This window comes from Natator depressus, chromosome 3 (assembly GCF_965152275.1).
Source record: "Natator depressus isolate rNatDep1 chromosome 3, rNatDep2.hap1, whole genome shotgun sequence".
Taxonomy (NCBI): Eukaryota; Metazoa; Chordata; order Testudines; family Cheloniidae; genus Natator; species Natator depressus.
The window spans coordinates 121,691,842-121,703,849 of record NC_134236.1 but is presented as its reverse complement, the minus strand read 5'-3'; the positions used below and the strand labels follow the sequence as shown (position 1 = coordinate 121,703,849).

At 39.4% G+C, this 12,008-nt stretch overlaps 1 protein-coding gene across 4 annotated transcripts in view; it reads right to left on the bottom strand.

Moving 5' to 3' along the window:
- The window catches only part of MAP3K4 (mitogen-activated protein kinase kinase kinase 4), a 144,452-nt gene that overhangs the window by 73,898 nt on the left and 58,546 nt on the right, over positions 1 to 12,008 (bottom strand). For all 4 annotated transcript variants that reach the window (XM_074948723.1, XM_074948726.1, XM_074948725.1 and 1 more), the window contains exons 5-6: positions 7,357 to 7,503; positions 1,989 to 2,146 (exon numbers count right to left, since the gene is read on the bottom strand). In XM_074948723.1, the coding sequence (XP_074804824.1) occupies positions 1,989 to 2,146; positions 7,357 to 7,503 (305 nt within the window). The remainder of the gene's footprint in view (positions 1 to 1,988; positions 2,147 to 7,356; positions 7,504 to 12,008) is intronic.

The window sequence follows — 12,008 nt, the reverse complement described above, 5'->3', positions numbered from 1 at the left end:
AAGGGGCCACGCCTGCTTCAGTTATTGCAGCAGCATGCGTACCTGTTGTCTCCTGCCACCAGAACCACTACAAAGTTTTCAGCATGAGTTTGTCTCACTTTGACATAGCAGAAGACTAGAGCTGAACAATGGTTGATTGAGGGAGAGGTTATGCTAGGCACCAAAAGCCTAGCAATCATCTATGGAGCCTAGTTACCCACAACAATGTGGCAAGTAGAAGCAGGAGCCCAGATTCCAGACTGAGGGGCTCCTCACAGAACTGATGTCTCTGGGCTATGTGATGTTATAGTAGTAATAAGAGAACTGGAAATTTTGTAAATATGGCAGCAGTCACACCCTGAAAGAATTAGGCACCATGAATTTGCTCTGACTCATTCATTCAAGTTGAATGGAAGCTACATAACTGTGGTACTTTTCTGGAATTTTAGCAGCTCTGAAACCTTCCCCAGTAACTGCTTACATAGGATGTGGACAATCAAAACAGCTACTTTAATTGGAGAAAACTCAGGAAACAGATATTTCCTATTAAACTGAGCAACTATTCTGCAGTTTTAATTGTAGTTGCTGAAATTTGTTGTTTGTTGAGATGATTTCTGGCCTACTTGCCCTGTACCCTTAGAGGTGTTAACATGTCCACTGAAGGTCATATAGGTTATTAGCATTTGCTCTCTGCGAAGGGTGCACATCATTTAAAACTGCTTTAAGGGATGGTTAAAGAGCCACACCTAAAACAAGGCATAATGGACTCTATCCAGAAACTAGCACCATGTGTACAAAGGGTTCCACTGGGTATTGTTTTGACCATGTGGGTGGGTATCTGTAGGTTGGGAAAAAAAAGTCTACCTGGGGGCAGAGAGAAGCAGACAAGAAACAGAGAGACTCAGGATATGTCTACACTACAAGTGCTACAGTGCAGCAGCTACACTGCTGTAGTGCAGACACTTATACAGCGATGGAGGATTTTTTCTGGCAATGCAGGAAATCCACTCCCTTGAGAGGCAGTAGCTAGGGAGATGGAAGAATTCTCCTCTCAACCTAGTTGTGTCTACACTTAACTGTGTTGCCCTGGGTGTGACATTTTTCACAGCCTGAACAATATAGCTAATTTTTAGGTGTAGACCAGATCTCAGAGGCAGCAAAAAAGCCAAGCAACTGCCTGTAAGCACAGTGTAACCCTGGGAGAAGCCTAAAGGAAGATTCGGGGTCAGGGGTGCAAGTTGAAAGAAGCTACGGCTGTAAGCAAAGCAGCTATCCCCTGGTTTTCATTCCTTCGGCCTTCAGAAAAACAGGTCTTTGTACATTCCTTGTACATAAACAAGACTGAATAAAAAAATAGCAAACTACATTATCAATTTTTGCTCCTAACTGGAATATCCCCAGGGCATTGAACTTTGACTGCCCACTCAGGTCAAAAAGGGGCAGCAGTACTGTTTGGCATTTTGATATTTTTAAAATGGTCAGAAATTGAAACTTAATTTTGTCCAATAATAAAAAGGTATATAAAGTGTAACCATGTTTCTTTTATAGTGAGTTCAACTGACACAAGTTTGAAATTTGAAAGTCCTCTATAGGAGGTCAATTTTAGGGGTCACATACGTTCTATTCACCATGTCTTATCTATCTAACTTCCATGATCCTAGAATATATTAGCCGATGCTAACAATACTTGGATAAATTTAGTTAAAAATAAGATGGTCATTTAAAACTGCATGAACTGGAAACCACTCAGACATTCAATTAAGTAGCTTCTAAAGTCCTATTTATAGAGTTTATGTATTCTTTTATTTTTGGATCCTGATTCTGCAATTAAAATAAATCTTGGAACTGATAACAACACACAGAGAAAATTGTGTGTGTGACATTAATCTGGAGCATAATAGAAATTACTCTGAAAGATCAGGTCATTAGAATTATACAGTGTGACTCTAAAAGGCCTAAATGTCTGGAATAAACTGACAGGACAAGAAGAGTGATTTAAGAAGTCCTACCAGAACAGTTTTCCAGCTTGAGCTTCACCTCCTCGTATATAAGGAGTTATTTCTTTGGTGAAATTCCATTCTTCCTCTAAGAGATTTTTTAAACTATGAGATGCTTGAGGTAACTGCTGTAGCATTTGGATCCAGCTTCGCATATAATCAAAATAAACCTGCAAATGGAAAAAAAGTCATTTAAATGGTACGTGTTATAAAACCTGTAATTAAGGGGCCGAATTTTCACACCCACAAAAGATTCCACATAATACCAAGGAGATGGAGGGAACTATCTGTAATATTCTGTTTGCTGCAGCAGAAAATATGCTGCAAGCTTCTCTGCAATTTATGGCACTGGAAGATGAATGACACACCAAATTATTATTTTGAGAAACATATGCAAAGAAAAACACTGGAGACTGCAGATCTCTTCACAAACATGAGGAGCTCCACTATACATGCACTCCTTCCCAAACCCTCTCCCATATGCAAACAAGTACAGTTAGCTCCGCTGTCATTCACTACTGACAAGAGTGTCATTGTCGCTACAAGTTGTCATCCACTACTGACAACAGTGAATTCCATGGCATGCCAATGGTGGGCTTACTGAGTGGAGGGAAGAATTATTGCCAATTTAAAGGTATCTTAATAATAGTGGTGTTCTCAGAGATTCTTTCTTCTACATGCATCCCACTGTCAGTGTGCACAGCCTACCCACATAAGCCAAGAATCTTTTAGCAAGGAATGTCCACTGGGGTTGCACATGCATTGTGCGCATTCTCATGCCCCCTTTAGTGAGGGTATAAAGGGCAGAACAGCCACAACCACTACTCAGTTCCTTTACTAATACAGAAATCCAAAAACTCCTTAACAGTGGGAAAGGAACATGGGTTTTGGGATCTGTGTGGACAAAAGCATCTTGAAGAATTTCAGTTACTTAAGGAAAGTGTCTGCACTTTGTCCACAAATCCCTTTGTAGGAGAGTGACTAGAAGTCCTTTCCAAGGAGATAATTTAGATGGGAATCCTATCACCTATCACTAAGAATACCATTTTGTCACTGAGGTCATGGATTCCATGACTTTAACAGAACTCCGTGACTTCTGCCCACTGCAGCAGCGGGGCTGGAGCAGTTGTCAGCCCCCGGGACTGGAGCGGAATCCGGTGGTCAGCTCCTGGCAGCGGGGCTCGGACTGTTAGTCCACTTCCCACCCAACCCCCCGGGTATTTTTAGTAAAAGTCACAGACAGGTTGCAGGCTTCCGTGAATTTTTGTTTATTGGCTGCTACCTGTCCGTGACTTTTACTAAAAACACCCATGACAATATCTAATCTTAATTATGACTGTAGGACAGCTCTTCCAAACTGGGCATCTGTTCTAGAAGTTGCCACAATGGAGTAGTGATTGGTAAACATATGAACTGAACTCCAAGAAGCCACAGTACAAATCTCAGAAACAGGGACTCTCCTAAAGCAAGCTACAAATGTTGACTGAGCCCTAGTAGAGACTGTGCCCTAACTCAAGAGGGAAGAAGTAGTTTAACGAGCAGGAAATCTTAACACAGTCTGTAACCCATTTAGAGAATCTCTGAAAGGAAACAGCTTGTCCTTTGATTTATTAGCAAAAGCCAAAGAGTCTGGATGACCTATGAAAGGACACAGCCCTAAAAACATCTAGTGTGTGGAGTTCAGAGTCTGAAGGCGAGCCATAAGATTTAGAAAAAAATACCATTTAATGTATACTTTGATTTATATGAAACTCTGAAACCACTTCTGGTAAAAAAAATTGATGCAGCCTGAGAGTAAACCTGTCTTTCTGAAAAATTGTGTATGGAAGACTTATCATCAAAGCCTGAATTTTACTCACCCAGCAAGCCAAGGTGATACCTACCAAAAAAGTCAACATAACGACAGGTTCATAGGGACAATCCATTAGAAACAGGAGCACAACATTCAAATCTCATGTAGGCAATGCAATGGCTCTTTAACCAGAGGAAATACATGACTCGGGCTTTTTAAAAAGTGCAAAAGGACTATACCTAATACATCTAGAAATTGGGTGAGGTCAGAGAGAAAAAACTGGTATGTTGGTATACTAATGTGATGAGCTTGGGCAATAAAATGGATAAACTTGAGCTACCGGTTCAGTATAGGAAACTGGATAATACAGAAGTAACAGAAACAGGGTGGAACAGTTAGCATGACTGGAACCAACAAGAGGTGATATTTTACATTTGGTTTTGGTAAGCAGTGAGGACATTACAGACAAGTTAGTCATAGAAAACAACACTGGATAGAGCAATCAAAAGTTGATTTAGTTAAAATTAAAAATGGAAGGAGAATCAAAAACATTTTCAATTTCAAAAAAAGCAAACTTTTGGAAATGAAGGGAACTAGTTAGTGAACCCTCAGGATAATTTATTAGCTAGTAATCTTTCTAGATAATTTCTTAGCCCTCTGATCAGGAGTAATTACAACCTAAGCATCCATAAAAGAGAAACGTGATTGCCAATGGGAGAAGAAATAAAGATCCTCTACACCTGGTCCAAGAATCTCAACTGCAGCCTCAAATCTGAAACCTCTAGTCAGATGAAGAGTGCATTGTCACAGAAGTTTAGAAGAGAGGCCTTTTTCTAAAAGAGTCAGGAGCCTTTTGGAGTACAGATATGAAGAAGATGGAGAAGGAGAAAGGTTAGGATCTAATTTACTACTACTTCTGCAATGGAGTGTGAACACCTACAGATGTCCTTCGGGTCCTTCAGAGAGTGAATTGTTTTGTCAGTTCCCCAATTAAAGGGGCCATGGCCTTTTTAAAGGAAGGTCTTGATTGTGGCCTGAACTTCTTTTGCAATGGCTGACAGATGCAATCATAATGTTCTTTGCATAATGACCGCAGTGGCCATTGACCTTGCCACAAAGTCAGAGGCATCTAAGGAAGTCTGCAAAGCTGTCTTCATCACCAACCAGGCTTAGGTAGCCACCACCTTTATTTAGTCCTTGGTCTCCTGAGGAAGTTTTTCAGTTACCTCTAAAACCTTGTCCCATTGCAGAAAAATCATACTTAACTAACATGGCTAGATAGTTGGTTATATAAATCTGCAAACTAGCAAAGGAGCCAGCTTTTCTCCTTAGAAGATTCATCTTCTTGGGCTTAGCCTTGCTGTCAAAACCAAATACCCAGGGACCGGGTGGGTAAAAAAAAAAACACAAAAACTTAAACCCCTTCAGGGGAACTTGATACTTGTAATCTGCCCTTTTTAGCATGGCTGAGATAGATATTGGCATTTGCCACTGGTCCTTGGCAGGCTCAAGAATGCCCTCATTTATAGGCTAGACTAAATGACCTTGGGATAGTGGGTGCAAAATGTCAAATAATTTATGAGATCCCTCCTGGATGACCATTAGAGAAATTTCTAAGGTGTCCACCATTCTTTTAAGAAAGTCCTGAAATTCTCTATTGTGGATGTATTAGATGGAGTCACAGCTTCACCAAGTGATAAAGATGATATAGCCAGTGGAATAAGTTGGTCCTCATATTCCTCCACAAGATCTTCCTCCTCACTATGAGGTTCTTGCTAATCACTCTGAAGGCACTCCTGAGGAGATGAGTGTGCATTCCTAGAAGATTTTTTAAGAGGAAATGACAATACTTACTTACCCCATATAGAAAGGGAACATTGTATCAGAAGTGGAACCAAGGAACATAAGTAGAGCCCAGCAAATCGCAGGTGGATACAATTCCAAATTTTATATCTAGAGCCCTGTAAATCAGCAGATATCCACCGTATAGCCACATCCTGCACCCTGGCTCCTTGTCCAAGCTCAGTCTCCCCACTTCCCTGCCACTGGCTCCCAGTCCCAGTCTCCCTGACTGGCCAGTCCCAATCTCCCTTTCTGCTCCCCTAAAATTCATCTAATCTCTGTCTACCTCCTCCCGATTCCCTCATATTCCCTACCCCCATTTCTCTCCACCGGCTCCCAAACCAAATCACCTTGGCCAGATGCTCCCAACTCCAAATCCCAATCTAAACCCTTCACTAGGTCTGACTCTCATCCTCTCTCCTGCCCAAGAACCGGTAAGGGAAGCACTGAGAACATAGGTGAGAGCCCCTGCTCTCAGCTCTAGTACCCAGCACCACAGCAGCCAGGAGCAGCATTTTTAACAAAAGCCCTGCTCATGTCCTGTGCAGCCTGGGGCATGTCCAGTACACACAGAATCTTTGAAGAATTTAGCTGCCAGACTAACAATTCTCTGGTGAACTGTGACTTTTTTCAAAGGCTTATTACTTGGCCCAATTGGGGAGGTTTTTCACAAGAACAGCAGAAGACCCATTCCTGACACAAAGGCAAGCCAGCTGCCAAATTTCAAGCCCTTGCTTCAAAGCATGGAGGCACTAGAACTTCTCAATGAAATGGTTAAAAGCAGCTTCTTTTTTTTTAATTAATTTATTTTTTTGAACATGGTCAAAACATTTTTTTCCTCTAATCTAGTTCTCAGAAATGGCTGAACCACTTTTGCTGAAAGTTTTCAAAAAATTCTGCCTAAGGCAGACGGAAAATTTCAGCTCCAACGGTTGAAGTCTGGCAACGTTATAAGACTGAAAACAGGATCTAATAATGGGAAGTGTCAGCTAACCTTAACTATATGCAGCGCTGTCAGCTCTCCCTATCATCAGACACCAAAATCAGAGTCTTCCTGAGCCTCCCTTATTCTTTAAGCTACTTAAAAAAAAAAAAAAGCCACACAATGAAAATATATCAAGCCACATTAAAGAAATGAGGTTTTAATTTAAACTCTCAAAAACAAAACAACTTCAGTTACACTCACTGGAGACCAGCAGCATATAATTAAGTCAGCCTTCTGTGTTTAGTTATTGCCGTACCAAATATACTAAAAATAAGACATGCTTCTAGGATGGCTACAATATCAAGGTGAAAATTAAAGCAAAAAGACGTTAGTCAGACAACTGTTTTCCTTGGTTTAATTTAAAACTTAATATTACTTAAATTAATTTTATTTATTATCACATTTATGATTCTATGATGAGCTATTTCATAAACAGAGGCAATTTGCCAAAAGAGCATATTATTGACTCTCTTAGTACCTAAGATAATAGCATTCCCACAATCCAGTCATCAAAAAAATCAACATTGTCTCTCACATACTTTTACATCCTTTGATAAAATTTATTAGAACAATGACCATTATTGCCATTTTTAAAAAAGGTAATATAAGCAGGCTAGACAGTTACTGGCTAAGGAAGGACAATCAGAAATGATCCCAAGACCTAGAATCAGGCAAATATATAACAGATTTGTACTGGTAACACAGAGTAATGCTAACACATTTACCAGGACACCAAAAATATTCCCTTTTTTGCTACTCACCATTAACATTTTATGCAGGTCCTCTTCAAAAGAATCTATGTTGTAGTCAATCTTCTGTAAGTCATCTAACACCTCACGTAACATAAACTGATAATATTGCTTCATTAGCAGGCCACCCTTCAGGACCTCTTTACACTCTCTTGCTAGCTGCAATAGAAGAGACCACAAACTGCAATCAATCTGCTATTCTCAAATTTCCTCTGAGATTTGGGAATTAAAGTTTATCTTATTTAAATAATACATTTGTGTCACTATTGTGCTTCTCTAGCTTTCACAGACTAGTTGGATTGTTCCTATATCTCCTGGGAAGTTTTGAATAAGTTCTCCTGAGACTGTAATGCCACTCAGCAAGTTACTGCAAGTAGGGATGGCAGCAAATGCTTCAAATTTTATTTTTGCTATTTGGAAAACCATTGTATGCAACTGAATGGATAGTTTAAAATTTTATAACTGGACAAGGAGCTTCACACTATTAGATCAATGGTTTAAATCCATAGCAAGTCAGTAGTAATAGGTCATTTGACAGTTGTCAGCTGTTTGGAAGCTTATGTGAAATAATTTACTATACTGGTCTTGATCCTATTCCTACTGGGCAGATATCCACAACATGAAACACATCACTACAACTGACAATGACTGGCACCCTACCTTGTTGACAGTTTGGGCAAAAGAAGCCAAGGATTGAATGAATAATCTACTTATTCACAGAAGTGATCACTTCAGGTCAAGCCATGGGCACATCAGTGAGGCTGGCCATTCCATACCTGCTCTAGGAAGCATAAGTTTTTAAACAAGAAGACACTAGAAGCACACTGTAGGAATCAACCATGCACTGGCAAAGAGATAGTCTGGATGAAATAATAGGAATTTTCCATTCCCAAATCTGTATTATTCCAAACCTAACTTCCATCCATAGGTCTGACTATGCATCACTGTCCTTGAATACCGATTTCATTAGATTTAGGTTTGGGAGTGGGATTTTTTTTTTTTTTTTTAATTCTATGGAAAATGTTACGACTAATTTTCTTTCTGAAAAAAAAAAATCACTACACTGATCCCAGTGTATGAGAAGGCTTAACAGAATGAAGTCAAGAAATACAAAAAGTAGAATCCTGTATTATTACTATTATTATTAGGGTGCAGTGCCTATGCCGTCCAACCATGGACCACAACCCCATTCTGCAAGGTGCTGAACAAACAGAACAAAAAGACAATCACTGTCTCAAAGAACTGAAACAAATAATCACTTATTCTTAGGCCTTGTCTACACTTTTAAAAATTAGATCAACCTAACTATGTCACTCAGGACTCGGAAAATTTGTGTGTCCTGAGTGCCATGTACCACCTACTCCAAGAGTAGATGCAGTTAGGTCAATGGAAGAATTCTTCCGTCAACCTAGCAACCGCCTCTTGGAGACATGGATTAACTGCATTGATGGAAAACTCCTTCCATAGACGTGGAGTGTTTACACTATGGTGCTACAGCGGCAGAGCTGCTGCATGGTAGCTGTGCCATTGTAGCTTAGACATGCCTCTGCGTGAACTACAGTAGTCATGTATTACTGACCTGGTGTATTAAAAAAGTATACATACACTGTCTCGTGGATAAAGGAAGAAAGGTTGCTCTGATTCTACAGGTGCACCAAATGCAGCTCATTTTACTTTGCACAACTAAGACTGTTGAAACAGATTTGGAAATCAGGCAAAAAGAATAACTAAACCCCTAGCATATCACATATTTTAAAGAACAAGTCCATTTTCTTTACTCTCCATTCACTCATACAATATGCACCCTGCCAATCTATTGACTTGTTATGTCCAAGGAGCAGTATATCAGCCCTCCTTCACATGACATATATCATATTATTCAGCTCTTAAGTAAGTGTAGTGGTGGCAGTGGATGCTTAGTGACCAGCTGAAAGCCTTTTATTTGCAAATTGGCTAACACTCACCATTGCTGCTGACCCATTTACATAGGTTTGAGGGGTTGTTACAGAAGTTCTCAGCTGATTTATGCTCCTGAAGAAAACTAAGGACTGCCTTAAAATTGCTAGTATTAGTGCAAGATTAGTGACTGTACCTACATAATTCAGGTAAAAGAAAACGAACTGCATAGTTTACTACAGGGCCTATGGGTCATTTGTTAAAATTATGACCCTAATAGTAGGGTTCACAGTTAGAAATAGCTCAGTTACCACTTTATAATGGCCTTTCTAAAAGTTGTTAATAGCTGTTCCCATAGTGGCACATACAGTATTTTACATGTGTAACATTTAATTCCTTTTTTTAAATAGATTTTTAAAGAATCATATCAAAAATAAGTAGTGAATTGAAATGTTTATAAACTTTATCCAAGATTTTTGTGTGACAGTCCTAGAACAAACTAATACTTCCATTTGGTGGAGTTTTGCAATAATGCAGCTTTTATACATAAATCCAAATGAAGTATCCATATTACAGCTGCCTCAAAGAAGTTTAACTACATAGCAACTATATGCATTGTTCACTGAAACACTGTACCTGTTCCATAATTTATATCAAATAGTTAGGCAGAGTGATATTGCACATATGTGCAAGTCACTTTTTGAATACAGGTAAACTAAAAATTTCATTAAAAAAATAAAGCAGATTATTCACTCCAAAACCTTAACCCGGCATCTAATATTACCACATGCAAAAATAATTATTGGTACTTCATAACAGAACAATTAAATCCAAGTTTTATAGAAAAAACTGTAACTGGGCTAAGAAAGTTGTAAGTGGCAGTTTGATAGGAATTTAAAACAACAAAGCAGTGAGCACCTCCAAAAACATGGTCTAAACTGTACATACTAAGGGATGTCAACTATGGTCCAATCTACACGGACCGAAAGTGCAGCTGCCAATGCTGTTTCTCTGAGGAATAAGTATAGCAATTCAAGGATTCTTTTCTGAAAACCATGCTGGACATATAACGTAATCTCCAAATCACTATAGTCTACAGCAGTTTTATAATATGATTATTTGTCAGAGATTTTCTTCCCCTGTAAATTAGGCTTCTGCAACCAAGCTTTTGACAAACTGAACCAACCAATTTCCCTAAGCTGTTCAGACTCACTAGGCAAAGTGACTAATCACCAGCTTCCAAGGTTAATCTCCCCACCCAGCTAGACTTTCTTTAATTAGATTTTTCCTTAGTCCTTAAACACACCTTGTGAAAAATACTAACCGGATAGCAACAAACATGTGGAGAATAGACAATTTTTTTAATTAAGTATCTAACTACTAGTTAATCATAAGGGTCAATTTAAAACAACCTGGGATGGCTCCAGATTGTAAAATGTTTCATCCTAGAAACCCAGTTTACAGGTAGGGAATCCTCCCTCTCTCTCTGCTCCTAATCAGTCTATAATATGAATCAAAAAGCTATAAATTGCAGTGCCCCCTGGTTCCCCAGTGAAGGAGGGGAAAAGCTCTTACAAAATGACAGAACTCAGCACTCACCTAATAAGGGTGCAGACTGATTGTTCAACCTGTAGTGCCTGAAAAAGGTATGTAGGACCAACAGGTGGCAACCTTACACAAATCTTCCTTTGAAGACCTTTCCTTCTCAGCCAGAGAAGTGGCCATTAGAGATGTGCAAATAGCTGATTTTCTGGTTCAGTGGCAAGGCCACACAAAAAAAAAAAACAAAAAAAAAAAACGGAAAAAGTTCATTTGGGCCAACCCAAAACAATTTAATTTGGGGGGGAATGAAAAATATGAAGAAAAACACTAATTTCATTTTGTTTTTTTGTGGGGAAGAAGGGCTGGTGGTGTTAAACTTTTTAAAAACATAAATGATACAAAATTCTAAACAATCATTTCAAATAGAAAAACTGCCATTTTTGGAACAAAGGAACTAGACTTTTTCCAGTGGTTTCCCGCCCCCCGGACAAAACAATTCAGCAAATTCGCCAAGAATTTGTGAAGTGTTTCAGTGGACCCAAATATGCATTTTTCAGCAGCAGAAAGTTTCATCCAAAAGATTTCACCCAACTCTAGTAGTCACAGCCCTAAGAGACATGGGTTATGATTGCTGCCAGGAGAGAAGACCTGCAGCTTTAAATGGGGGAGGGAGGGAGAGGGGGGAAAAGTTGCCTATAACCTGTTACAGAATTCAGAAGGGAATGAACATCTATTGGGTATTATGGTTCTAATGACTCAACTGATAACCAGGGGTGCTGGAACTAAGGATGCTGGGGGTGTGGTAGCACCCCCTGGCTTGAAGTGGTTTCCATCATGTACAGGGTTTACAGTTTGGTTCAAAGGCTCTCAGCACCTCCACTATACAAATTGTTCCAGCACCACTGCTGATAACCCATAAACTTAGCAAGGGACATAAGAGACAATAAGAAGGAGGTTCTATAAATTAATTAAGAACAAGAAAAAAGCAAAGGAAAGTGTAGGTCCACTACTAAGTGGATAAGCAGAACAAATGGATGACACCAACAAGGCTGAGGTGTTTAATGCCTATTTTGCTTCAGTTAAATAAACTGCTCATGTTCAGTCTTGAGACAAGCAGACCAAGGGGGGACAGGATAACCATCTTGAAATATGTTTAAGGATTGCAATAAGGAGGATGGTGATCAATACAAGACTAGGCTCAAAGAAGGGGGCAATGAAAAGGAAAA